The following is a 27,193-nucleotide window of genomic DNA, read 5'->3' as shown; positions in this document are numbered from 1 at the left end:
GACGTTTCCTACCCTATTCCCCGAGGTTGCCGATATAAATACATCTATTATTTCAGGATTGGTCTATTCCCATAGATCAGTAGGAGACTCCGTGAGATACCATGATCTTTAGGAGTCTTCTAAGGTTCAAGCGACTAATGCCTTGCCCAAGGCCACTCCGCACCATAGTAGCAGAATCAGGATTTGAACCCAGGCAGTCTGAATCATGAAACCCAGCCCCACTACTTTCACGGCCCTTTGCTATTCTGTCTTCCCCTCTTGAGAACCCCTGGCCCAAAAACAACCTGTGTATACCACATAATTCCTCCCAACCCCCAAACCCAAACAAGAAGAGGCACTGGAGAGGGAGGGACTGCAGCTTTATTATTCAGATGTGACCTGAGGGATATCTCCTTCACAACACCCCAACCTAACCCTTCACCTGGCTTCTGAGGAGAAGCAGGTCTGATTTGAAGAGGTGGGGTCCTAGAGATGACACTGACACAAGGAGGCACGTGAGGAAATGATGGGGGTTAGGGAGGGCAGAACTCTTTGGTAGATGCTGCTGGAGTTGGCCAGGGAGGAGGTGCTCTCCCTTTACAATGAGGTAGATGTAACATCAAAAGAAAACTCTTTGGCTTCAAGTCCACAGGGCATGGATGGGTGGGGGTGGGGGTGTCATCTCCCAGGGCTGGGTCCTAGACTGGGTGCCCAAGAAGAATCAAGGTGAGGGGGGCCCCACTCAGCATTGGGGCTGGGACTCTTAATTCTGAGTGGGAGTTCTCAGGGTGAAGTGCTGGAAGGTGGCCCTGTAGGGAGTGGGGGTACAGGGTTGGTTGGGCCCTGGGAAGCTGGCACAGGCTGGCGGCGAGCAAAGAGGACACCTGATAAAGGGGTGAGGAGGTGGTGGAGGGAAAACACAGGCAGGAGGAGGTAGGCACAGAAACAGAAGAGGAAAACAAAAGTCAGTGTCCTGATTGTTACAACACCACACACATATCCCTGCCACAAACCAATGTGGACAAGCTCCTTAGGTCAGTTAGAGACTCCTATGGCAATATAGATACCCTCAAACAGGTAAACAAGAAATATTTACACTGATACATAGGTCCATGACAAGGCAGACATCCCATGGTATCCATGCCAGAGAGGTCATGCCTTAGACCCCATGCCATTGTAGACACCCTTTAACCCATGCCATTGTAGCAATCCCATGAACCCCACATTACCCATGCAAGTTTGGATATCCCTGAACCTCATGCTAGCTGAGAAAATCTAAAATCCCCATGCCAGAGCAAATACCCCTGACCTCATGCCAGTGTAGACAGCCTGCAGTACCCATACCAGTGTAGACCACCCCGTTGATCTCTAGGGCCATGTTGATACTGCTGATACCACTGCCTGCCAGATTGAGAGGCCCATCCAGCCGCTCTTCTGTCCAGGAGGGACAGGGGAGTCACATTTTGGAGAATCAGACTTGAGACTTTCAAGCTCCCCCCTCCATCCTTACAGACAGCCCCCATTCCACTTCAGCCCCACACCTATAATCACACAGTTGTCTATTGAGGGATTTATCTGTCCCACCTCCAACACCTATTAGGTGATGGGTCTGTCCTCCCTCAGTGTATAGGCCCGAAGCCCTCTCAGCAACAAGCCCCTGCTCACCCCTCAGGGGAACCTTGCCACGGGGCAGGAAACTAGGGGGAGCTCCAGGTCGAGGTGGGTCCATGTGCCCCATCAGCACAGCCCTCTTCTCTGGGGGCTCTTCTGGTGCCAGCTTCTCCCTTGCAGGTCCCAAAGCCAGGCCCACAGGCAGTGCCAGTCGAGGGGTTGGAATTCCGCTTTCCTCTGGAAGAACAGGTCAGTCAACTCCCATGGCCCAACCAACTCTGCCTCTGCATTTGGTTCTCCCCCTAGGGCTGGGGTGAAGGGAAGTCACCCAAGCTCAAGCACCAAGTTCAATTTTCCCTCCCATCCAGAGTCTCAGCCTGAGGCTCTGAAGCTGGAGAGCCCAAAGGGCCAATATATACATGTCTAGGTTGGTCCAAGACAATTAGGGCCTTTCCTTGCGCTCAGTTATTAAATAATACAGACCACAGGAGGCAAAAACTACATGCCAATAGGAGCCCTAGGTGGACAGATGTGGAATGGAGTTCCTCTAGATAAAGGACCTTTTCCCGAGCTTCAGGCCCACACCGCAGTAACCCGTACCCCAGACCTTCTACGGTTTCACTGACCCTCAAACCTGAGGACCCCTAAACCTTCGCGTGCAGCAAACCTCAGTGCCCTGTCAGTCCTTACTACAGACTTCAATGCCTCTCAGACTTCAGACTCCCCACATTTTAGTGTTCTCTGTATCTCAGCGCACCCCCAGGTCTCACAGACACCCAAATCTCAGACCCTGTCCCCTCACACCTTTCTTAATGGGGCTCGGGCTCAGCTGCGCGCAGGCGTGAGCAGGCAGGCCGGAGGCGGAGCCCTGGGCAGGGCGTGGGCTGGGCGTGGGCGGGGCGGGACCAGGAACGGAGACTTGGCCGGGAGTACCCCGAGGTGTAGGCCCAGCTAAGCCGTAGAGCGGGGCGGCGGTGTAAGCCTGACGACGGCCCTCGCGCCGGTTGCTGTCGATGGCTGCCTGGAGCTCCCCTGGGGAGCTGAGCGCCCGCGTCTCGCACTCGTACGGGTACAGGTACTTCATGTACCTAGGGGCGGACGGACGAGGCGGGGTAGATGGGAGGCTGGATCCCACTGATCAAGTCCCACAATGAAACGCCCGCCCCTGGGCCCTCCACGTCCTGCGACCCCTTTCCCGCTCCTTGCCCCCTCCGCTCGCGCGCCTGGCCTCACTGGGTGCGTAGAGTGAAGGCTGCCGACGTGATGGTGGTGGGCAGGCTGAGGCCGCGCGTGACCTCCCGCCACACCTTGCGGTTGATGACTTCCACCAGGCCGCCTTTGGCTGTCACCAGGCGAAACAGCGCGTACAGGTCCAGCACCTGCTTCGCCATGATGGGCACGCGGTTCACTGGCGTCCCTGGTGAGAGGTAGGCAGAGAGTCAGAATACTAGGACTAAGAACCTGTCTGCGGACATCCTCAAGGACTGAAGGAGTCGGTTGCCTGGAGGCCAGGGTACAGGACGGGATCTCAGAGAAAAGGGAAGAGGGAGGGAGGGATAAGGGGGATTCCAGGCGGAGCCCACAGAGCTCCCAAGATCTGGCTTGTAGCAGGAAGGACAGGAAGCTAGATCAGGGGTCGGCAAACTTCTTCTGTTAAGGTCCAGACGGTAAATATTACAGATTTTGAGGGCCAAACCTCCCCTTCAGAACTACTCCACTCTGCCATTGTAGCTTGAAAGCAGCTATGGAGGATATTTAAAGGAATGGGCCCGGCTGTGTTCCAATAAAAACTTTATTTACAGCCTCTGAAATTCGAATTTCACACGTTCTGAAATTTTATTCGTCTTTTAATTTTTTTCACTATTTAAAAATGTAAAAACCATGCTTATCTCTCAGGCGGCTAGATTTGGCCAGCCGGCTTTAGTTTGCCAACCCCTAGGGTAGACCGTAGTAAGGACTTCCTGACAGTGCTGAAGAGCTGAACTCCCCTAAGCAGCGGCCCCGGGGTGGCTGCCAGAGACTGGGGGATGGCGGAAGTGGCGGATGGGAGAAGCAGCAGCCCCCACCTCGGCTCGCCAACTCCGGCTCGCCAACTCCGTAGCTCGCGCCGCCCCCGCCGGCCAGTCCTGACAAAGGGGCCTGTCTGCTCTGAGCGATGGGCCCCAGTTAATTCTTTACCGATCCCGTCCCCTTCCGCCGCCTCCTTTGGACCCGAACAATTAGCTGCGGCCTGATTAATGTGGGGAAATTATCGGTCCCACGGGACCTCCTCCCCCCCGCCCCCCCCGCCCCCTCCCCCTCCCGCAGAGGGAGCAGAGGGAGGCAAGGACCAGAGGGAGGCAGAGCTCCCGTCCTGAGGGTGATGGAGGGAATGCTGGGATCTGCTCAGACCACTCTACCCCACTTTCCCCAGTGGAAGGGAGACCTCCCAGGGAGGGTCAGGGAGGGGACACTGGGGCCAGAATGACTGGGCCTCCCTGGGGACCAAAAAGACCTGGGACCCCACTGAGGGTCCCTGGTTAGAAAGGATCCCAAAAGGGGTGCTGGGCCTGTGGTGGGAGCTGAGGGACTTTGACCAGCAGCTGCACTAAGGGAGGGGGGTGCAGTGCAGCCAGTTAATTAGTGGCTTATCAGGCCAAGCTCCGAGTGAGTTAATTAGCTTTGTAGAGAGAGATAATGAGTCAGTCTTCGGACCCATGAATCTGGGGAGAAGCCTAAGTGATGGACTGCCACCCACCCTGATCTCCTCCTGGACCCTTGCATTTTCTTCTATCTCTGAGATTCCTGGAAAGGAATTCCTCCTCCTCCACAACCCCAACTCACATGGCCCCCAGCCTACCCTTTAGAAGTCCTTCCTTCAGTCTAATCCCAGTCCTTTCTGCTGTAGAGCATATTGGATGTCCCCTGCCTGAAGCAAGGGGAAACTGAGGAGAGACAAGGATGGACGAAGGGCCACTGAAAGAGGAACAAGGCATTCCCAACCCCCCAATCCTGGGAACCCCCCAGGCCAGCCCCCAACCATTTCCCCTCCCACCCTCCCAATTGATCCCACACTCATTAACCTGCCAGTGGGCTGGCCACTAATTAATCCCTGGGTGGAGGAGGGGGGCAGGGTCAGAGGTTAAAGACGCTATCGAGGGCCCAAAGGCTAGGTGTTGCCAAGCTCAGGCCTCTGCAGAGAGGAGCCAACCTGGGGACTAAACCCTGGGGTCTCCCTTCCTCAAAACTGGTAGGTGGGGGTCCTTCCCTTACATCATCCCACTCACCCCTCTTCTGCATGAAGCTAAACAGGTCATCCAGAAATTCCTTCCTCTTGGGGTCTGCATCAAGCTCGTACAGCTGGGGAAGGACTGAGATCATTTTTCAGCTCCACTGACTTCCCCCCCTCCCCCTGGGATCCCAACTCAGGTTAAATCCTGAATAAGGGTTCTCAGCTAAAGGGGTGAGTAGGGTCTGAAATGTGGACTCCCTGGCATTAGACTCTCTCCCCCTGGGCGCAGGGAGGGGCACTTTTTCCTAACACACACAGAGACCGGAGATCCACTGGCCGGGGGTGCCCTGGGAAGCTCAAACCATCCCTCTGGGGAATATTGGACTAAAGGTAGCTTAGGAGGCTTAGCCTGCCCTCCAGGGCATGCAAAGATCCCGAGGAAGGATGTCAGGCTGGGACTGTGTTCTATACTGAGGAAGCTGACAGATGTCTCTGAGGTGCTTGCTCATTCACGCTTGTTTATTCTTGCAAGGGCTTCTTGCTTTTCACATCTCTGTGTGCCATGGCTGGGGATGAGGGACTGAGATGCCTCTAACCCATTGTTCAGGCAGAGTAGATGCTCAGAATCTCTTGGATTGACACCTGGGGCCCCTCAGCCCCACTTCTGGTCTGTTTCCAGGGGCAGTGACCTACCCACTACAGAAGCTGCCACAGAGGTAATGGCCCTACACCGCCCAGGACCTGCAGGGTCAGAACTTGAAAGACCCAGAGGTCATCCCAGTCACCTGGAGCCCCATCTCCAGTATCACCTCCCAAATACCACCCAGCAGAAACAAGCCCTGGAGTAACTAACAGTCATTTACCCAGAATAACAGTCCCTGAGTAATACCAATAGGTAACACTCCATTCTCCACTAAGAACTCTCAGAATTAAAAACAAACAAAAAAACAAAACCCAGAGATCCACTTTAGACCTATACTCCCCAGAAGAACTAAGCCCAAAGTCTTAGATGGATCCCCCAAAATAATACATATGCTCTCCCAAGTAATAATCCCCAGAATTATACCCAAAAGAAACAGTCACTAGAGCAACAGAGCACCGAGTAACACTCCAAGTTTTACATTAATGCCACAGAGTACTAGCCGCAAATTAACACTTTTGGGAAAAGTCCCCAAGACCAACATCCTCAGAGTAACATCACCAGAATAGCACACCTGGAGTCAGAGCCCTTTATAATACATTCATAGTGACAGCCTGAAGTAGTGCCTTAGAGTAACATCCAGATGGGTTCCACAGAGAGGAAGAACCTCAAATTAAAGCTCTCAGAGTAAGATCTTGTCACTCCCATCTGTACAGGAGCCCTTTAGTCACACTGCGGCTATAGTGTGGCCATCACAGGCTAGGAACTGTCACCCATAGAACTCAGGCCAGGGAGAGGATTTGGATGGGGGCAATGTGACAGGGAAGAGATGAGGGTATCAGCTTGCGAAAGGAGTGGCAACCTCCATTCTGCTTCCAGAGACAGAAATATGCAGCCCAGGAAACCCCCACTGGTTGCTGGAATATGACCTTGTGACTTGATGTGTGAGAAGGTAGGGTAAGATGGTGCTGGCACTGGAATCCCCATTCCCCAGATCCCATTCCCTGAAAAGAATTCGTGAAGCTCCTACACCCCCCCCCCCCACTTTCCCTTCTAGCCTCACCAAAAGCCTCCAGTCTGTCATGCCTCCACATTTCTGGGCGTCTCCTACACCTTTCAGTGTGTGTCTATGCACTTCTTTCCATGTCTCTGGAGGTCTCTTTCTGCTTCCCTGTCACTATCTATCTTACAGTCCTCCCACTATCTCTCTCCAGGTCTCCGTGTCTCTGTTTTTCCATCCTGCAGAGGGCAGTGGGGGTGGATGGGCTACGAATCACCTGGCTTTGCTTTTGCCCAGAGAGGAGGAAGGGGAGGGGGCCAGACATGTAGGGGGTCCTACCTGCTTGAACTGTTCCTCGTAGGTCCATTCATGGGGATGAGGTCCAGGGGGTTGACTTGAAGGTGAGCTGGGGCCCCGGGTCCCTGGACGGCTCTCCTCGGCTGCCTCCTCCTCTGCCCCGGCTTCCTCCCCTTCCTCATCCTCTTCTGCATCCTCCTCTTCTTCAGTCCCAACCTCCCCCAAGGCCCCTTCAGGGGCCTGCAGGGTCCGAGGGCCAGGCAAGGGAGGTAGTGGTGGTGGCAATGGGCGTTGAGGGGCCAATGGCCCCACCCCTTGGGCCAGTCGGGCTGCCTGCTGCCTCTGCAGGGCCTCCATTACAGCTTCCAGGCGCAGTCCCCCCGCTGGTGGGGGGGCTGGCACCAGGCGGGGCCCCGAGGAAAGGGCCGCCTGTGGGGGTGGGAATTATGAGTGTTGGGCCCTGCTGCCCCCACAACCCCCAGCACAAGAGGAGGTGGTTACTGATTCAAGGAAGTGCAGGGGGGCATAGGAAAAAAGGCAAAAAGATAGATTTCCCAGACATTGACAGAGACAGAGGTAGAAACAGCAGGAGAGACAAGAGACCAGACCCAAAGAAACAGAAATGGATATTGACAGAGGACAGGTAAAGACTGAGCAGATCAGAGAGGGTGACAAGGACCAAGAAACAGAGAGGACAGGAGAGGAGAGAGAGAGAGTGAGCAAGCGAGATCAGAAAGAGAGACAATGACAGGAGAGATACGGAAAGAGAAATGGAGATGGGACAGAGAGAATGAGAGACAGGTGGGGACAGACAGAGATAATCAGGCAGAGATAAGAACAGAGAGACAGAGGTGGGGAGAGATGAGATTGATAGAGATATTGGGTAGATAGGGAAGGTAAGAGAGAGAAGAGTAAGAGATAAATATCAAGACCTGAGTGACGGGTAGTCCAGAGAGAGAGACAGGGACAGAGATGGAGAGAGACAAACAGTGAGACAGTGGTTGAGAGAGAGAGGGAAAGACCGACGCAGCAGGAGACAGAGACTGAAGAGAGAAGAGAGATTAGAAAGAAACAAGGCGAGACAGCAAATAGAGGGAGACAGAGACTGAGGCAGGGAAAAACAGACGGAGAGACGGGGCAGAGAACGCAGAGGGCTAGCACTGAGGGGCCGCGAGGACAGAGGGTGGCGGGGGGGCAGAGCCCCGGACCGGGCGGGCTGAGGACCGCTGGGTCTCGACGCCCGCTCTCTGGCTCCCCACGGCCCGCGGCCGCACTCACCAGCCTGGCGCGCCCCGGTGCCCCCGGCGTCTCCACGGCGTTCCCTCTGCTCTGCCCGCCTCTCGGGCAGCCCCTACCTCGGCTCTGCTCCCTGCGCGGGGTCCCCAGCCGTGCGCTCCCGCAGCGGTGCGCTCTTCTGGCCGCGGTGCGCTCACGCGCCGCTCTGCTGGCGGCGGCCGCGGGGGCGGGACCGGAGAGGGGCAGGGCGGGCGGGGGCGCGGGGGGAGAGGCCCCCCGGGGCTCTGCCGCTCCCAGCCCCCCAACAGGTGTTCCCCCTCCACACTGCCAGAACGGGAGGAGGGGGCGCTGGAGAGCTGCCAGGAATCGTTCGAAGGAGAGTGAGGAGTCTAACACCATTGGACTCTGGACCAGGGCCCCGCCACACCCACAAGTCGTGCCCTCCACATCCACACTCAGTGCCTGGCATTCACACACGAACAGCCGTGTTCACACACCAACACATACTGTCACAAGTTCGGGCACACAGCTGCCCTGTCTCACATACTTGGTAACATAGACACTACAGCGCCAATGGCCTGGGCAGGTTGTGATCATGAAAGGGGAATCACTCTGCAAGATACTGAGATGAATATGGAGGGTCTGCACAGAGCAAATGCTTCTCCCCCTGCCCTGCACAAGTGCTGTCCCCAACCGCAGGGAGGTTGCACTTTGTGCAATACGTGCCCATGGTGGTGGACTCCCATGTCTGCACTCTGGCACTCAGAGGTCTCTGAACTGAGTCCACATCCATGGCAGGGTACACACATACCACATGCAGATACATAGTCACACTTTTTTCTTTTTAATCTCTTGTGACCTTCTATTATGGAAATTTTCAAACATATACACAAGAATGGTGAATAGTATTATGAACCTCTGGTACTCATACCACATTTCAACAGTGATTAGAATTTTGCACATCCTCAACCCTGTGTGTGTGACTCCAGTCTGTATCTCTAGACCCCTCAGCCAACTACTCCAGGTCCACCCTAACTCTAGTTATCCCCCCGATGCATATTTCTTTTCTTTTGCCACTGTCCTGAGTAGCAGGCCACAATTTCTTCTCTCAGCAGCCTGGACCCCATTCCTCATAGGAACCCTCATACATTCCTCAGTTGCTTCCTGTGCCCAAGGGGGTGGACCTACCAAATGAATGAACAAAACAACCTGTATCTGTCGGGGTGACACCTGGCATGAGTATGAAACTCGGCTATATCACACCCAGTACCAGGGGCCATCTCCTGACCTCATACTTAGTGAGGTGCACTGTTCCCAGGGCCAAGATTCCTCTAGGAGGCAGAAATTCAGGTGTGACTTTTGCCTACTTTCTCCTCCCCCAGTCAGTCCCCTCCTCTCAGACCCAGCTTGCCCCGGCCTGGACCACTAGCTCTTCTCACCAGATTCTTGTGGTAGGTGACACCCCTCTGCTCTTTTTTTTTTAAGTTAAAAACATTTTTTTTTGTTTTAAGTTTATTTTTATTCATTTTGAGAGGAAGAGAGAGAGCGAGAGAGCAGGGGAGGGGCAGAGAGAGGGGAGAGAAAGAATCCCAAGCAGGTTCTGCACTGTCAGCGCAGAGCCCAACTTGGGGCTCGATCCCACAAACCTTGAGATCATGACCTGAGCCAAAATCAAGGGTCAGACGCTAAACCAACTGAGCCACCCAGGAGCCCCACCCCTCTGCGTTCCTTGTCTCTATCCTCCACACTTGTCTCTGACCCACATTCCACTGTGGCACTAAGTCATTGTTCTCTTTGGCCCACCTCTGGCCATACTGAAGCTCAGTACTGCTCATAACTTTGGCTCACTCCAGTGTTCTGCTCAGATTTCAGACCTGACAGCCAGTCAGACCCCAATCCCCCAAGAAGCCTTGGTCATCCAACTGTCCTCAGTACTGATGCTCCCTCTCCAGTGGCTTTGGGTGGTGTGAATACTCCTGGAAAGAAAGCATCAAGCCCCTTCCTCTGGGCCTAGAGGGGAGAATCTGAATACGCCATGGCAAACATGCCCTAGGGGCTCCTGGCAGAGGGTAGAGCTCTGCAGAACTCATATGGCCAGCTTGCTCCCCATACACCCATTTCCCCTTCAGTGCTCAGAGAACAGGAGGTGCCTGGAGAGAGACATATGGTAAGATTCTTCTTGGAAAGGTAGGAACTGGCTTGGAGAAATTCTAGTTCTGGGAGTTTTGGAGATTGCTTCACAAGGGGCAGAGGAGGAGAGGGGTAAGGGACTGAGCAGCTTCACCCAAAGAAAGGAATCAATCATTAATCAAGCACAGTAAACCTATCTTGGGGGTCCAGACCAGGAGGGTTACAACTGGGAAGGGTTGAGGGGAAGCAAGAAGCTTGACTGGGACCTGGTTTATCTCTCTCTTCATCTGTGAAGAAGAAAGGATGTCTCTCATACCCTCACTTAGCTCCCATCTGATTCTATACCTCACAGAGACAAAGACAGATCTAGATCTCCATTGATCCAACATATATTTACCAAGCAGCTACTTTGTGCAAGACATTGTTGGAAATAGGAGTAAATAAAACAAAGTCTTTATTATAATGGTATAATTCCAGTGGGGAAATACATAATGTATCAGATGGTGATAATTAAAATGGGGAAAAATAAATCTGGGTTGAGGGGAATAGAAAGAGATGGATGGATGTTATGTATTCATAGTAAATTATACTCAAACTTAGCAAGCTTAAAACAACATTTATTTTCTCACAATTCTGTGGATCAGGAATTTGATAGTGGCTTAGTTGGATGGTTCTGGCTCACTGCCTCTCATGAGGTTGTAGTATAAATGTTGGCTGTAGCTACAGTCACATGAAGGCTTGACTGGGACTGGAGGATCCACTTCCAAGATGACTCACTCACATGGCTGTTGGTAGGAGGCTGTTCTCCCCAGGTGGACCTCTCCATAGGAAAGGATCTCCTGCCTGAGGGTCCTCCCTACATGGCAGTTGGTTTCTCCCAGAGAGAGTGACCCAAGAGAGACCAAAGGAGGCAGCAATGCTTTTTTGGTCTAGTCTTAGCAATTACATAGTCACTTCTGCCATGTATTTGTTAAAATTACATGAATATCCAACCCACATTCAAGGGGAAGGGAATTAGTCTTCACTTCTTAAGGGAGATATATACTTTTTTTTAAATTTTTTTTAAATTTTTTTTTTTCAACGTTTATTTATTTTTGGGACAGAGAGAGACAGAGCATGAACGGGGGAGGGGCAGAGAGAGAGGGAGACACAGAATCGGAAACAGGCTCCAGGCTCTGAGCCATCAGCCCAGAGCCTGACACGGGGCTCGAACTCACAGACCGCGAGATCGTGACCTGGCTGAAGTCGGACGCTCAACCGACTGCGCCACCCAGGCGCCCCAACTTTTTTTTTAATTTTAAAAAATGCTTATTTATTTACTTAGAGAGAGAACAAGTGAGGGGAGGGGCAGAGACAGAGGGAGAGAGGGAATCCCAAGTGGGCTCTGCGCTGTTAGGTCACGAGATCATGACCTAAGCCCTTATCAAGAGCTGGACACTTAACTGACTGGGCCACCCAAGCATCCCAAGGATTATCAAAAATTTTATGGAGTTATTTTAAAACCACCACAGAAGGAGGGGGTGTGGCTGGCTGGTTCAGTTGGTAGAGCATGTGACTCTTGATCTCAGGGTTGTGAATTTGATCCCCACATTGGGCATGGAACCTACCTAAACACACACACACACACACACACACACACACACACACACACAGAGAGAGAGAGAGAGAGAGAGGGGGGGGGGCTATTACAGAAATGTTAGGGGAAGAAGCAAGAATTGAAGGAGGGGAGGAAGAGAACCATAGGAATACCTAGGGAAGAGCTCTGCAGCCAGAATAGCAGGTACGAACATCCTGAGATGGAAGTTTGCTTGATGTGTCAGAAGGAAAGCAAGGAAGCCACTGAGCTAAATTGGGGTGGCTGGGGTAAATGGTTGGATGTTTGGTCCATAGGTAACAAGGGCCTTGGGAGTAGGTTCCTGGAGGCAGTGAAAGGACTAAATGAGATGGAAACCATTGAAAACGTCTGAGCAAAGGAAACAAAACAAAACAAAACAACAAAGAAATGTCTGAGCAGAAAGTAGAAGTCTTGACTCTGGCTACTGTGTAGAGAATCCTCCACACAGGATATAAGCATGAAGATCAATTAGGAGGCTATTGCAGTAATCCAGGCAAGTGATGATGGCTTGGACCAGGTGGTAGCAATGGAAGTGTTAAGACATAGGTAGATTCTGGATATGTTTTTGAGATAAAACTGACAGGATCTGTTGATGGCTTGGATTCTCATTCTCATTCTCTCGATGTGAGAATGAAAGATATCCAAGATGGGGAGCCTGACTGGTGTACTTTTACTTAAAAATAAAATCTCGGGGCGCCTGGGTGGCGCAGTCGGTTAAGCGTCCGACTTCAGCCAGGTCACGATCTCGCGGTCTGTGAGTTCGAGCCCCGCGTCAGGCTCTGGGCTGATGGCTCGGAGCCTGGAGCCTGTTTCCCATTCTGTGTCTCCCTCTCTCTCTGCCCCTCCCCTGTTCATGCTCTGTCTCTCTCTGTCCCCAAAATAAATAAACGTTGAGAAAAAAAAAAAAAAATTAAAAAAAAAAAAAATAAATAAATAAAATCTCAAAAAAAGAAAGGTATCTATGATGACTCCAAGGTTTTTGGCACCTGAGTAAATGTAGGTACCTTTAACTCAGACAGTAAAGACTGTAAGATGTGTTGGTTTGGGAGAGAAATCAGTTTGTGTGGCCATTTTAAGTTTGAGATGCCAATTAGACAGGGGAGAGGGAGGCAGTCAGATATCTGAATCTGGTGCTGAAAGGTTTAGGCTAAGATAAAAAACTAGGAGTCAAGGGGTGCCTGGGTGGCTCAGTCGGTTGTGTCCGACTTTGGCTCGGGTCATGATCTCACAGTTTGTGAGTTTGAGCCCCACATCGGGCCCTGTACTGACAGCTCAGAGCCTGAAGCCTGCTTCAGATTCTGTGTCTCCCTTTCTTTCTGCCCCTCCCCTGCTCGCTGTCTCTCTCTCTCAAAATAAATAAACATTAAAAAGCTAAAAAAAAAACCAAACAAACTAGGATTCAAGATGTACAGATGGTCCTTGAGGTCCATCCATGTTGTTGTAAGTGGTAGGGTTTCCTTTTTTATAGTTGCATGATATCCCAGCACATGTATGTATGTACTTTTTTTTTTTAATCCATTCATCCTTGTGGGCATTATGCTAAGTGAAGCAAGTCAAGATGAAGACAAAATACTGTATGTTCTCACTTATATGTGAAATCTAAAAAAACCCCAAACTCATAGAAATAGAGAACAGATTAAGAGTTGCCAGAGGCAGGGGGTATGCGCAGGTAGAGGTGGAATGGAGGAATGAGAAAGGTGGCCAAGGGGCATAAACTTCCAGTTATAAGTAAGTCCTGGGGATGTACTGTGAAGCTTAGTGCTCTTATACTATATTAGTAGTATATTGGTACATTAAATACTATATTGTACATTGGAAAGTTGTTAAGAGAGATCTTTAAAGTTCTCGTCTCAAGAAAAAAAGAATCTGTAACTATGTGAGGTAATGGATGTTAACTTATTGTGGTAATCATTTCACCATACATAGATCAAATCATTATATTGTACACCTTTAAGTAATTTATGTTATACTAACTATATTTCAATAAAACTTTTTTATTATTGAGGGACAGAGAAAGACAGAGCATGAGCAGGGGAGGGGCAGAAAAATAGGGAGACTCAGAATCCAGGCTCCAGGCTGACAGTAGAAAGCCGGATGTGAGGCTCGAACCCATGAACTGTTGAGATCATGACCCGAGCTGAAGTCAGATGCTAACCAACTGAGCCACCCAGGTACCCCTCAATAAAACTATTTTCATAAAAGGCACATAGATGGTATTTAAAGTCATGAATGGCTAAGAACTCCTGGGAAGGGTATAGACAGAGAAGTTTGAGAATTAAATCTTGGGAAGTCAAAGGCTGGAGATAAGATCAAGCAAAGGAGGCAATTTTAGGAAGAGTAGTGTCCTAGAAGCCAAGAGTGTTTTAAGAGTGTTTCAAATGAAAGTTAAGAAATAGCCACTGGACCTAGTAGCTGAGACAGGGAGGAGCCTGGAAGCAGAGTCTTATGTGGAAGGGAAGGGGGAGATTATAAGGGAAGCTTCCAGGGCATTTTTTTTTTTTCAATTTTTTAAAATTTATTTTTGAGACAGAGACAGAGCATGAAAGGGGGGAGGGTCAGAGAGAGAGGGAGACACAGAATCTAAGCAGGCTCCAGGCTCCAAGCTGTCAGCACAGAGCCCGATGCGGGGCTCGAACTCACAAACTGTGAGATCATGACCTGAGCCGAAGTCAGACGCTTAACCGACTGAGCCACCCAGGCGCCCCTGGGCATTTCTGATAGATGTGGGCTCTGAGCATAGAGGGAGAACTGGGTTACAGGGTGGGAGAAATCCTTGGAGGTTTGGCTTTGCATTGTTGTCAATGAGGCCTCGGCCAAATTCTGTCATGGCCAACATGATGGTGCGAATGGGGTGTTGGAATGGTCATCTTGCCTGGGCCTCACATTCACTCAGAGTAGGAAATTTATAAACTTAAAAACAATTTTTTTTAACGTTTATTTATTTTCGAGACAATGCAAGAGACAGAGTGCAAGCAACGGAGGGGCAGACAGAGGGAAACACAGAATCCAAAGCAGAATCTAGGTTCTGGGCGATCAGCCCAGAGCCTGATGTGGGGCTCGAACTCACGAACTGTGAGATCGTGACCTGAGCTGAAGTCAGACACTCAACCCTCAACTGACTGAGCCACTCAGGCACCCCAGAAATTTATAAACTTTTGATGTTGTTTCCAAATGGCCATACCTGTAGTCTTCTGTATTTCGTTCACTAGAAATTTGAGTTTTTAGAATCTACAATGTTTATAACCATGTTCCTTCCACTTTTGATATATCAGGAGGCCTAAGAAGTGAGAGTGGCCTGGATCTTACTCAACCTCAGAGAAGGTGAGGTAGGTGAGGTGTCAAGGTGCAAAATTTAAGAAGGCAAATGGAGTCCCTGGGACGACTGTACCTTACACACCTCTTTTGCCTCACCCACCTCAGACACCACCAGGGGGTATGTCTGCTCTCTACCCCTGGGGGCCTCTACAAGTCAGGTGTCCTGGAGAAGTTAAGACTTTCTACTCTGGGTGGGGGTGGACAGGATATACTGGAAAGACAAAAATGATTATCATGCCTCCATTAGCCCAAAAGTGGGTATACACTGCCACCCCGTGGCCACCCAGGATCGGACTCCAGGACTATTTTCAGAATGGCACCAGCAGAAGGCAAGACCAAGACACACACCATCTTACCCACCCCTTTCTTCAAGTTAGCAGGTTTTCCTGCTGTTCAGACACACAAAGAAATGACTGTTCAACAAGTCTTTATTAACAGAGACAGGTGGACAGACATCAAGGGCAGTATGTGGAAGCTGTGATGAGGGTGTATGTGTGCAGAAAAGGCCTTTGTAGGCCAGGGTTGGCCCCCTGGACCTAGGCTAACTTCTCTAGGTCCTCTGCCCAGCAGTGGGCCCTGAGCTGAGGCCAGCCTCCCCCAATCACACTCCTAAGGGACGAATGGGGGAAAGGCATGGGGTCTTTTAGGATAGAAGGACCCTGACCTCAGCATTCTCCATTCTTACGGTTCTCCCAGCTGACTTAGTTGCTAAGAGTGGGGACAGGCCATGAGAGCACTTGCATAGTAAGGGGAACAGAATGAGGTAAGGCATATGGTGAGGATGGGGAGATGAGGGGGGCCTCCACAGGCAACCCTTCATCTCCCTCCCACCTCAGCTGCTGTTGGGTTGAAGGGTCAGGCCCAGAGTATAATACCTACACCCATCACCAACTCCAGAGCCTTGACTGGTGGCAGGAAAACTCTGGAAAAGGCTTGAGTTAGTGATTCAAGCTTGTGGTATGTCTGAATATGACTGGCCCCCTTGGTACATGTGGGGTTCCCTCTCTGGATGGTTGTGAACGTATGATGCTGCCGTACACATGGGATTGTATCTGCATGTATGTCCCATATGTTCCCACGAGTCTCTGTATTTGGTTACATAAGCATGTGTGTCCCTGCTTGTACATCAGGAACTTAGTAGTTGCATGTTGTGTCCCTGTCTTTTCACATGGGCTCCAGAAAGTGGATGTATGCAGGCCTGCCTGCTCCTGTCCATCCACAGGTCCTCGTTCAGGCCTGGCTGGTCAGGGGTCCTGGCCAAAGAGGTAGGTGGTGAGCTCAAGCCGGAGGCCCCGGGCATAGGCGCGAAGAGTATAGAAGAGCGTGAGGAAGTCCTGGGTGCTGAAGATTGTGTCAGCCAGCGCAAAGGCCAAGGTAGATGGGATGACACCCCGACCATACTCCACCATCCATGTATTTGGCCCCCATTCCACAGCTGTTGCCTCACCAGGCCCGTGGACCACGGTCTCCCCTAGAGGACAGGGAGCACCCACATAAGGAGCCTAGCCCTTCCATTGCTGCCACCTCCCTAACCCATGGGCTGTCTAGGGGCAAGAAACAGAGCAGGAGCATCAGGAAAGGAAAAAGCCTTACCTCACTGGCCTGGTCGCCCATCTGGAAGAGTAAGAAGCCAAGATGGCCACTCCTAAGTTTTCCTCTGTGGCATCACCTGGCTCATGTCCTCTTTGGGGGTAAGCCAAGGAGGGCCACCTCACATGGCCAGGGGCCACTGTATGGGAGTCCTGGAAGTCTGCATTCCCAAGCCTCACTCATGTCAGGCAGAAATTTAGCTAAACTTGGGCTGGGCCTGTTAGATAGGGAGGGGTGGTTATAAGACTTGTGTGGCTGTCTGAGAAATGTTCAATTATAACGCCTGTCATGCCTGTAACTTATCAATCTGAAACTTATGTGGAAATCCATAGCTCTACTTTTTATGTAAAAAAATGTTTCACTATAGAAAAAATGAAGACAACTGTCTGTCTTGTCTTTGGGGGTATGACAGCATATCTGATTACCCAACTGTCTCTCCAACAACTGCTGGAATATTGGATGAATAAAACAGTGTCTTGGTATATAAAAATCGGACGTGGTTAACAGGAAGTGGTTAAGTTTTGTTTCCTTTTGACAGAAGAAGTCCTTGGACAGGGGCCCTTGGATCTGCTTCAACCAATAATGACCTGTGGCTTATCTGAGGGGTAAGGGAACCGAGGGGAGAGCCCCCAACATACCCCCTTTCCATGCCATGACCCTCCTCCAATTATGGGCACCCCAGAATGAAGGGACCCACCTGGGTAGAAGACCTCACTTTTGGTAGTGCCCTCTCTCCACTGGTGGAAGGTGCCAGAGATGATGGTGTCGGAAATCTCAGCCCAGTAGCGCCCTGAGGGACAATCAGATGGACACCGAATATCAGGGTATCAGCACCAATATATGTCTTGGCCAAACATCAGAAAGGAGGGCATGGACCCTTGTACAGCCCCAGCCTCCCAGTTCGGCCCGCTGCCAGCACTGACCCGAGTGGCCGCCAGAGCCCAGGGCGGTGCCGAAGAGCAGCACGTACTCGGACAGCGAGGCGTGCAGAAGGCACATGGCGCCCATCCAGCCGCCCGCGTTCACAAACACCCACTGCAGCTCCTCGTCGGGCAGCACGTGGCCTGGGTGCAGCCGCCGTAATTCCACGATCAGCCGAGAGAACGCCAGCTCGTGGTCCAACCCTGGCGGAGGCAGAGGAACAACAGAATCTAAGCTAGAATCACTCGGAACTCGGGAAAGACGTCTCTGAAACTCCCAACTAAGCTCGGGCCTCCCCAGACCCCTGCCCTCCACCCGTTCGCTCCCCCGGTGACCCGTCGGCTCACCCGCATACTGCCGGGCCAGCTGCGCGATCTCTTCGTGCTGGAAGACGAAGCTTTGCGTGCCCAGCCAGAGCCAGACCACCTGGGCCAGCACAGCAGCGGCAGCCAGGAGCAGCGCGGCCCACACCCACCGCCGGCCCACGGCCCACTGCATCCCGGCAGGCGTCCTAGCAGGGAGAAGTGAAGGAACAAACCGGGGCCTGGAGCTGTGACTTTTACAGCCTCAAAACCTGCGGCGCGCAGTTCACAACCGTACCCCCGCCACAGTCGTGGTACGGCTCGCCCTGGCCAATCAGAACAGTCCGAGCACCCGGGCACCACCCCTTGGGTTGAACCATTTCCTCGCGGGGAGTGTGGAGCGCCGAGGAATAGGGTGGAGCTGCGCGCGTGACGCGATGGGACGGGGCTAAACCCTCCTAGCTGTCCGTGTTAGGGCCTAAGAGCAAGGTCTTTCCGAGTTCCTTACCGCGTGTGGGTGGTGGTCGGGGTAGGTGGCTGTGACAAGCAGAGTGGATTGGCCCCCTTCTCAAATTTGCAGCAGGCGATCGACTTGTGATTGTGATCTTTGCTAGCACCAAAAGTGGGAGGAGGCGCTTCTACCTAGGAAAAGTACGGAAGGCTTTCTGGAGGCGGTGACGCCTCTAAATGGTGTTTAGAAAAATGGGGAGGGGCATTCAGCGAATGAGACGTACTCTAAGAACAAAAGCACTATGAAGAGACAGCAAGGAGTCTTTTGGGGCCTTTTGGGGCCTACGATTCATTCTCTGTTTTGGAGCACAAAATGTGAGAGGAGAGCATTGTACACCAACAGGGTTATGGGGAGGGAATGATAAAGGAAGAGAAGCAAAAGAGAAAAGCGGCAGCAGGGTGCAGTGATTAAGAAAGAAACGCTAGAACTGGATTGGTTGTTAAAAGACTGGCTCCTGCCAACCTACCAGTTGTGTGATCTTGGGTAAGCTACTTAAGCCCTGTGACTCGGTTTTCTCATCTGGAAAGTGGGATGAATAAAAGTGTCTACCTCATAGTACATACCTTAATTGTGATGAAGGTTAAATGAGTTAATATTTATAAAGCAATTAGTGCCTGGCAAGTGGTGTCATATGTGTTAGTTACATAAATAAGACACAAAGAAGAAAAGAACTAGAAGGACACAGCATCACACATGATAGTGATGGAATGAAGGGTCAACACAGTCAAATGTAATTAAGAGGTCTGATAAAATGATGGGAAATGGTCATTAGGTTTCTCAGTAAGGGCATGCAGCAGAGATGATGCTATACAAATCTATTTCTTTTTGCTCTTGGGCAGCCATATTACATTCCACAGTATACTCTGTAGCAGATGAAGCCATATGATTGTGTTCTGGCCAATGAAGCATAGGCAGGAATGAGGTATGCCACTTCCAGGTCTGGCTCCCAACTTCCTCTGAAATTCTTTACATTCTTACTCTTCCCCCATCTAATATCTTAGTAATAGGGAATTAAGTAGTGGAGAATTCTGAATGCTGCTTCGCCTCTCCCCCCACAATATACTTGCTAAGCCACTGAGTTTGCAGGGGGAAGGGTGTTGTTTGCTACAGTAACTAAGTTTACTTAACCTATTACAGGCTGCTAGACATATTACAGTGTATCGTGTAGGTAAGAGTAGAGGCTGGGAAGCTGGACTATTTTCTGACAAACTTGGCCAAGAAGGGAAAGATAAAGAAGGGATTATCTAGAGGGGAATGCATGGTGGAGGGAACATGTTTTTGTATTGGCTCTGGCTTCTGTGATGCTTCTGAGCTGACCATCCTCTTAAGAACCTTGAGACTGAGGGGCTAACCTCAAAATCTGGTCTCTGCACCCCTGTTCCAGGCAAAGCCCTCTGGGACTGTCTAGGCCTGTGGCTTCCTTGGTCTTTCACAAGGATAGCACACAATGCTTTAAAAAAAATGGTCACAGCCATATTCTCCAGATGTTGTTAAGAAATAAAATTCAACCGAGGGGCGCCTGGGTGGCTCAGGCGGTTAAGCATCTGACTTCAGCTCAGATCATGATCTCACAGTTTGTGAGTTTGAGTCCTGCATCCAACCCTGTGCTGACAGCTCAGAGCCTAGAGTCTGCTTCGGATTCTGTGTCTCCCACTCTCTCTGCCCCTTCCCTGCTTGCATTCTGTCTCTCTCAAAAATAAATAGACATTAAAAATTAAAAAATAAAATAAAATTCAACCAAGTAAATTTGAAGATATAATTGGCCTTATTAAACAATTCATGAATCAGGCAGCACCCCATCTAGCAAGTAGAAAGGACCTCCAAGCAAGAGATACACAAAATGTAAGATTTTTATAGGAAGAAATCTGGAAAAAAAAAGTTTTTAGCAAAAGAAAAGGACTGTTCCAGGCAAGTTTCTTTTCTGTTAGGGGGAAGAGCAGGGGATCTTACCATACAGATTACCTTATCTTCCTCTGGGGGAAGGAAAGGGCCCCATTGGTGCTAATTAGAAAATTCCTGACTGACCAGTTAAGACTACATCTCTGGGAAGGTTGAAACTGATGGGGTTTTATAGTGATGAGGGTTTGGAGCTGACAGCCAAGAGAGAATTTTCTTGAGATGTCTTTGGTGCAAAAAAGGTGATTTTATTAAAGCACAGGAACAAGACTTGTGGGCAGAAAGAGCTGCACGGGGTTGTGCAGAGTGACTGGTTACCTACTATGGAGTTGAGGGAGGTAAAGGCAAAAGGGAGACCTACAGGAGGACTTTGATATGCTAAAGAAGACTTATACATAAGATGCCTGCGACCTTGTTATTGCCAAGCGAAGGTTGTTTTCCCTCTAGTAAGGCATTAACATTAAAACAGTAGGAGGTTCCTGGAGAAAAGTTACACTCTATTTTTACCTCAAGTATTTGTCAACCGGCTGCAGGTTATGAGGAAATTTAATTTTACCCGCCATTTCCTTCTTCCCTTTGTACCCTGTATCACCATGGAGGGGAGGGTGATACTAGGCGTTCCAGGAAACTGGGTCTGTAGGTTTCTGGAGATTAGGCTATTGATAAGATTGCCTTTTTCTTGTAATTTACTAAGATATTTGTAAACCGATGGAGACTCATGTCCTGTATGACTGTGATCTCTGTCAGTTGGCCATTTGTTGTTTTCTTTCCTTTCCTTTGCTCTTGGGCAGCCCAGGAATGCCTGAGGAATATCACACATATCCTACCTGGTGTGTGTGTGTGTGTGTACACACGCTTTGCCCTCAGCTTGCCTTTTGCTCCCTCATCAAAACCACAATTAGTTTAGGCATTAAGCCCCAGTTTGGAGACTCCACTTAAGTGATGCCGGTTTGGGCCTGTGGTTTTCTTTTTAACAATGTTGCAGAGATCACTCCTCTGGGATTTTGTAGGCAGAGAGCTCCATAGGCCCCATCTCAGCCATTCTACTCTTCTCCCAAAAAGTGATCTTGGGGAGACAGAGGGGAGGTTTGGAAATGTTCCTGAAGAGATGTTTCTGAAAGGGATTAGGAATTAGTTGGTATGATCCAAGAAGTGGCACCAAAGCATTGGTGTTCTTGGAAAAATAGAGCTGCCTCCAAAATCCAGTGACCCCAAAAACAAAGATAGCTGAGAGAGAAAGGAAAGCAAATCTTGTATCCCAACTCCACCCCCAAGGATGAAAAGCCAGTGGTACGTGTAAAATCCTCGTTTCTCAGTTCCCTGCTCCCTGCCCCCTACCTAGTGGCCTCTTCAGATTCCAGTCTGAGGACCTAGGGCAGAGATTAGGTAAATGAACTGTGACCCAGTTTTTGCATTTGAGCTGCAAAACACCTGGGTTGACCTGGCCTGGGTTGGGGGAAGGGGCCTTCCTGCTACTGCCAAGCTCTGTCCTGAGTCTCACTGAAATCTCAGAGCCATTTTAGAGCAGTGAGAAGAATCTGGAAACTTGGGTTCAAATTTTAGCTTGGCCAGTTATCCTCTGGGTGAACTTGACGCTTCTGTTCCTCACTGTGGAATGAGGAGGAGGTTCAAACAATATTTAGACATCTCTCTAAAATTGCTGGGGGAGAGGGCACCTGGGTAACTCTGTTGAATGTCCAACTTCGACTCAGGTCATGATCTCACAGTTTGTGAGTTCAAGCCCCATATCAGGCTTGCTGCTGTTAGCATAGAAGCCCACTTCAGATACTCTGTCCTCCTCTCTCTGTCCCTCCCCACGTCCCCGCGTGCGTTCTCTTAAAAATAAATAAAACATTTAAAAAAAAAAAGTGCTAGGGGAAGGGCATTGGGTGGCTCAGTCAGTTGAACTTCTGATTCTTGATTTCGGCTCAGGTCATGATCTCAGGAGTTGGTGAGATTGAGCCCTGCATCAAGATTGAGTCCTGCTCTGCCCTATCAGTGTGGGGGCCTGCTTCGGATAGTCTCTCTCTCTCTCTCTACCCCACCCCCCACCCTTACCCTGCTTGTGCTCTCTCTCTAAAAGAATAAACATTTAAAAAAAAAGAGTCTACAACTCTTTTAATGTTTATTTATTTTTGAGAGAGAGAGAGATACAGAGCACGAGTAGGGGAGGGGCAGAGTCGGATGTTTAACCGATTGAGCTACCCAGGCACCCCAAGAAGAGTTTACAACTCTTGATCTCGGGGTCATGAGTTTGAGCCCCACGTTTGGTGTAGTAATTACTTAAAATAAAATCTTAAAATAATAAATCAATGTGCCAGCAGAGGGATTGATTTGAATTTTATCCTAGTATTAGCCAATTGGTTTGATCCAAGGAAACATTGGGAGAAGGGAAAGGGGTATGTAAAGGAAACACCCCTGATCCCACCTAGATGGTGGCTGGAGCTACTGACAGTCAAGCCCTCTCCCCACTTTCAGGTTTCTTGTAGCCCTCTCACACTGCCCACTTCTTGTGCTTTAGGCATGAGCATATAAGAGAGAGAATATGGTTACTTAGCCTTTTTTTCCCCCAAAACCTGTTCTCCTGCCTGGAGGGGATGGGGTATGATTTTGGTAAAGTATTTACTCCTCCATGTAACAGCTGAGGCCAGGGGTACAGCGGAAGCAGATCAATCCCACCCACCCTCACCGCCATGCTAGTTTGCCTCTTCTACACCATAGGCATTGAGCAAGTAAGTGAGGTGATTGTGGATCCAGGGTTATATCCTTACTTGGCCGTAGAACTTAAGCCGCGGGAAGGCCGAGGCCATGCCTGACTTGTGTAGGGGATCCCTTTGTCCAAGTGGAGCCTAGGTGCCTGGCACACAGTAAATATTCATAGATATTAAGTAAATATTTGCTAAACAAATGACCTCGAATAGAGCAAAGAAATCTAAGCACCTTGGAGCTGAGGAATCTGCCATAAGCAGCTTTTACAGAGATTCTTCTAGGGTAGTAACTTAGCCCTGGGGTGTACGGGGAGGACCAAAGTCACCCCCCCAAAATACCAGGCTTTCCAGAGTCCCGCCCGCGGTTGAGCGGGCGGTCCCTTACGCAGTCATGTGCAGGCATATGGCCAATCACCGGGGGAGAGGCGGGGCATACCCAGAGGGTGGGAAGAGTCCGCGCTGCTGACTTTTCAGACGAATTCCACACCCGCAAGTGGTCTGATGTCGCGCAGCGGATCAGTTCCTGAGCAGCGCCAGCAGGCGTCGGAGGCGGACGCCACGGCCACAGCCTTCCGGGCGAGCGGTAACCGCAGGGCTTCTGGGACTCGCTGGGACGCGGAACCGAGCCCTCCCTTTCCTTAGGAAGTTATCGTCCCTACCCCCAGGTCAGCGCGCCCACCCGGGCAGGCCTGCGAGACGAAGGGACACGCCTGAGTTGGGGCCGCAGGTTAATTGGAGCTGGAAAAGCTCAAGCCCCGGCCTTTTGCTCCTTCCTGAACGGGACAGGGCCAAGAGGGTGCTTCCGAACTTGGGCCTGCTAGTGAGTGAGACTTAGGACAGAGGTGGTCTGAGAGTTTGGCTGACTGATCGTGCCTCTCTGTCCCCAGAACATCAGCATATCCGCTATAACCCACTACAAGATGAGTGGGTGCTGGTGTCAGCTCACCGCATGAAGCGGCCCTGGCAGGGGCAAGTAGAGCCCCCGCTCTTGAAGACAGTTCCCCGCCATGACCCCCACAACCCTCTGTGTCCCGGGGCCACACGGGCCAATGGAGAGGTAAGACTTTAGAACCTACGTGTGCAGCTGGGCCAGGAGTAGTAGCTTCCCCTCAGAGCTGCCCCTCACCCACAAGGAAGTGGACCTCCTTCTGGGTCATGTCGCACCAAGTCTTTCTGATCCCACAGCAGGCCTTCCACACTCCCTTGTAACCTGTCCAGTCCCTGAAGCCTGCCAGATGACAGGTGGGTATGAAGCAGCAAATGCTTCTAGCCCATTCTTGTCAGTAGGTGAATCCCTACTATGATGGCACCTTCCTGTTTGACAACGACTTCCCAGCTCTGCAGCCTGATGCCCCCAGTCCAGGTAACCTGGCTCTAGATGCTGTTGGAAAGAGAGGCTGGACCTCTTGGGGGACTTCTGCTGCAGAGAGTGATACCCCTCTTTCTCAGGACCCAGTGATCATCCCCTTTTCCAAGCAGAGGCTGCTCGAGGAGTTTGGTAACTATGGATTTCCTCACTTACCTTCAACCCAGGGCTTGGACTGAGCACGGGAATTGGACCCTGCCCCTAGCACAGCCAAGCCCTATATCTGTCATCTCTCCCTCCATCACCACCTAGTAAGGTCATGTGCTTCCACCCCTGGTCGGATGTAACGCTGCCACTCATGTCAGTCCCTGAGATCCGCACTGTCGTCGATGCCTGGGCCTCAGTGACAGAGGAGCTGGGTGCCCAGTACCCTTGGGTGCAGGTCTGTGAGGTCGCACCTTTCCCCGAATGGGCAGAGAGGGGGTGGTGCAGCTTTCCTTCTGGGAAGTGGTATTCCTGTTTTCACAGGGTGTGGTCTGGAGGGGCTGATTTGGTGTCTCTTTGGCTACTAAAGCTCCCTACCCCTATTTGATAGATCTTTGAAAACAAAGGGGCCATGATGGGCTGTTCCAACCCCCACCCCCACTGTCAGGTAAGTAAGTGAGTCAGGGGCTCCAGGGGATTTCTGGGGTGAGTCCAAGACAGTCCTGTGGGGAAGGGAACTAGAGGGACAGAGTAAGTATGCTTGTAATGTGGAGGCTTGGGGGTGAAGGATCTATCTGCTTATTCTCTCCTCCTGCCCCTTGATAGGTGTGGGCCAGTAGTTTCCTGCCAGATATTGCCCAGCGTGAGGAGCGATCTCAGAGGGCCTATCAAAATCAGCATGGAGAGCCCCTGCTAATGGAGTATGGCCACCAGGAGCTGCTCAGAAGGGTAGGAGAAAGCCAGACCCTGTTTCCCCAAGGAGCCCCTAACCTCATCCCAAAAGAGAAAGGTGTGTGAAGGATGATAGAAGGAAAATAGCAGAGAGGCTTGATGGGAAGCCACAGCAATAATCTAAAGGAAAGATGATGGTGGGTTAGATTAGAATGGTAGTGGTGGAGGTGGTAAGAAGCCATTAGATTCTGGGTATATTTTTTCTTCTCCTGCCTATCTGCTGACAACCCCCACCCCTCCACCTTGATGACTTCATCTCCAATTGGTCTGGCCAGGAACGTCTGGTCTTAACCAGTGAGCACTGGTTAGTATTGGTCCCCTTTTGGGCAGTGTGGCCCTTCCAGACACTGCTGCTGCCCCGTAGGCATGTGCGGCGTCTGCCTGAGCTGACCCCTGCTGAGCGTGATGGTGAGTGTCCCAACTGGGACCCTGGGGCCAGGCACTGGGTACAGATGGCTCTGGTAGGGCCAGCATCTGCACCTCAGGCTGAGAGTCAGATTCTTGATTCCAGATCTAGCCTCCATCATGAAGAAGCTCTTAACCAAGTATGACAACCTATTTGAGACATCCTTTCCCTACTCCATGGGCTGGCACGGTAAGGCTTTTTGAGCCCCACCCATGTCTAGCCCCAACACCATTTCTGAGGTCCTGAGACCTAGCTCAGTGGACTGCAACCCCCAGCGGGCTTTGAAATACTTGCTGAGGGAAGTATCCAGAGCAGGGATGCTGGGACTGAAGGTGGAACTGCAAACTTGGTGCAACTATGTCTCCCAGTGTTTTCCAATGTCTGGCCTACTCACTGGCAGGGAATGCTGGGAGATGTAGTTTTCATGTACCTAGCCTGGTTTGGGTGTCGGGGCTAATCTATAGAACTAAAAAATGGCCCTCCCCAATTATCTCTTTTTCCTGTCAGGTGCTCCCACAGGATCAGAGGCTGGAGCCAACTGGGACCATTGGCAGTTGCATGCTCATTACTACCCTCCACTCCTGCGCTCTGCCACCATCCGGAAATTCATGGTTGGCTATGAAATGCTTGCCCAGGCACAGAGGGACCTCACCCCTGAGCAGGTCAGGTTTCAGAGCACCCTGGTTCCTTGGGTTCCCTTTTCTCTCCCATTTCCCCAAAGGAGCCCAGTGATCATGACCCTGAGAACCTGTATAACACAGGCATTCCTGAGGACTCAGGAGCTGCTCAGCTCTAGCCTCTGGTTATTCTGGCAGTCCTTATCCTCAGCCTTCTGGTCCTACAAGCCTTCCCTCCACTGTCTTCTAGGCACTCATTACCACTGTTCTACTCATACCACTTCATACCACCATTCTGGGCAGCCCTTATCCTGCCTCATTTCCCCCTGTTCCCTTTCAGGCTGCAGAGAGACTAAGGATGCTTCCTGAGGTTCATTACTGCTTGGGGCAGAAGGACAGGGAGACAGCAACCATCGCCTGACCACGCTGACCACAGGGCCTTCTGCTTGAGGGATCCAGGGCCTAGGGTTTGGGAAGATGTGGGATCAATAAAACTAAACTGTGTTTCTCAAACTTTAATCACATAGTCTAATGCCAGAGGATTATGAACTATAACCCTTGGGGATCTGGGTTAAAGGCACAGTGCCAGCCACAACTTTCCTTTGTCTACAGATGTGCAAAAACTTAGAGTACAAATATTCCACCCCAAATCTCTGAACAAAATTAATACTTAATGTTATGTCTGGCCTATAGATTCTTTTACTCCTGGAGTAAACAAAGGCATCACAGTTTAAGAAACTTTTAAAATCGTGTGCTCTTTTCTGTGGCTAAGGGTTTGGGAAAGCCAAAGCACCCTTTACTGCCACCCCTAGGGTGTCAGCTCATCAAGCCTGGGCCTGAGGGTTTGGTGGGGAGCTGGTGAGCAAGATCCTGGTACCGGTGGTCAGTGGCCAGACACTGGGCTGCTGGCCAGAACCTTAGCTTTGTGAGAGACTGCAGCTTGGCTCTGCTCCAGCCCACAGGGGC

General features: G+C 50.9%; 3 protein-coding genes across 6 annotated transcripts; 1 reads left to right on the top strand and 2 right to left on the bottom strand.

The window, feature by feature from the left end:
- Positions 1–48: 48 nt before the first annotated feature.
- Positions 49–7,487, bottom strand: ARID3C (AT-rich interaction domain 3C). 2 transcript variants are annotated; one of them, XM_047830083.1, is made up of 7 exons: positions 6,781–7,487; positions 4,857–4,929; positions 2,824–3,007; positions 2,395–2,678; positions 1,645–1,827; positions 1,324–1,413; positions 49–863 (listed from the first exon to the last, which is right to left on the bottom strand). In XM_047830083.1, the coding sequence occupies exons 1-7, from the start codon at positions 7,093–7,095 to the stop codon at positions 763–765; spliced, it is 1,230 nt and encodes a 409-aa protein (XP_047686039.1). In that variant the 5' UTR covers positions 7,096–7,487; the 3' UTR covers positions 49–762. The 2 variants fall into 2 exon arrangements, with proteins under 2 accessions (XP_047686039.1, XP_047686037.1); XM_047830081.1 differs by lacking the exon at positions 1,324–1,413.
- Positions 7,488–7,534: 47 nt separating this feature from the next.
- GALT (galactose-1-phosphate uridylyltransferase) lies at positions 7,535–26,746 on the top strand. Of its 3 annotated transcripts, XM_047830079.1 has the most exons (13): positions 7,535–7,539; positions 12,014–12,016; positions 23,457–23,545; positions 23,850–24,019; positions 24,250–24,325; positions 24,412–24,460; positions 24,581–24,710; positions 24,864–24,920; positions 25,079–25,201; positions 25,480–25,612; positions 25,716–25,799; positions 26,118–26,272; positions 26,568–26,746. In XM_047830079.1, exons 3-13 carry the CDS (start codon positions 23,464–23,466, stop codon positions 26,646–26,648), a joined length of 1,140 nt encoding a protein of 379 aa, XP_047686035.1. In that variant the 5' UTR covers positions 7,535–7,539; positions 12,014–12,016; positions 23,457–23,463; the 3' UTR covers positions 26,649–26,746. The 3 variants fall into 3 exon arrangements, with proteins under 3 accessions (XP_047686035.1, XP_047686034.1, XP_047686036.1); XM_047830078.1 differs by lacking the exon at positions 12,014–12,016; XM_047830080.1 differs by lacking the exons at positions 7,535–7,539; positions 12,014–12,016 and having other exon boundaries at positions 23,434–23,627.
- Positions 15,445–18,489, bottom strand: SIGMAR1 (sigma non-opioid intracellular receptor 1). Its single transcript, XM_047830084.1, has 5 exons — positions 18,356–18,489; positions 17,893–18,056; positions 17,548–17,748; positions 17,322–17,414; positions 15,445–16,505 (listed from the first exon to the last, which is right to left on the bottom strand). Exons 2-5 carry the CDS (start codon positions 18,041–18,043, stop codon positions 16,279–16,281), a joined length of 672 nt encoding a protein of 223 aa, XP_047686040.1. The 5' UTR covers positions 18,044–18,056; positions 18,356–18,489; the 3' UTR covers positions 15,445–16,278.
- Positions 26,747–27,193: the final 447 nt, after the last annotated feature.

This window comes from Prionailurus viverrinus, chromosome D4, assembly GCF_022837055.1.
Source record: "Prionailurus viverrinus isolate Anna chromosome D4, UM_Priviv_1.0, whole genome shotgun sequence".
In the NCBI taxonomy this organism is placed as follows: Eukaryota; Metazoa; Chordata; class Mammalia; order Carnivora; family Felidae; genus Prionailurus; species Prionailurus viverrinus.
Note: the sequence above shows the minus strand (reverse complement) of the source record. Positions and strands in the feature narration are given on the sequence as shown.

Excerpts from the sequence above, each read along its gene's own strand:
- ARID3C (XM_047830083.1), bottom strand. The coding sequence starts at position 7,095 with ATGGAGGCCCTGCAGAGGCAGCAGGCAGCCCGACTGGCCCAAGGGGTG. Across the intron at positions 4,930-6,780 it reads ACGAGGAACAGTTCAAGCAG|CTGTACGAGCTTGATGCAGA; the intron begins GTAGGACCCCCT and ends GTCCTTCCCCAG. Across the intron at positions 864-1,323 it reads CAACGGGGTGGTCTACACTG|GTGTCCTCTTTGCTCGCCGC; the intron begins GTATGGGTACTG and ends CCCCTTTATCAG.
- SIGMAR1 (XM_047830084.1), bottom strand. The coding sequence starts at position 18,043 with ATGCAGTGGGCCGTGGGCCGGCGGTGGGTGTGGGCCGCGCTGCTCCTG. Across the intron at positions 17,749-17,892 it reads GCTGGCCCGGCAGTATGCGG|GGTTGGACCACGAGCTGGCG; the intron begins GTGAGCCGACGG and ends TGCCTCCGCCAG. Across the intron at positions 16,506-17,321 it reads AAGTGAGGTCTTCTACCCAG|GGGAGACCGTGGTCCACGGG; the intron begins GTGGGTCCCTTC and ends CCTGTCCTCTAG.
- GALT (XM_047830078.1), top strand. The coding sequence starts at position 23,464 with ATGTCGCGCAGCGGATCAGTTCCTGAGCAGCGCCAGCAGGCGTCGGAG. Across the intron at positions 25,613-25,715 it reads GACCCCTGCTGAGCGTGATG|ATCTAGCCTCCATCATGAAG; the intron begins GTGAGTGTCCCA and ends TCTTGATTCCAG. Across the intron at positions 26,273-26,567 it reads GGGACCTCACCCCTGAGCAG|GCTGCAGAGAGACTAAGGAT; the intron begins GTCAGGTTTCAG and ends GTTCCCTTTCAG.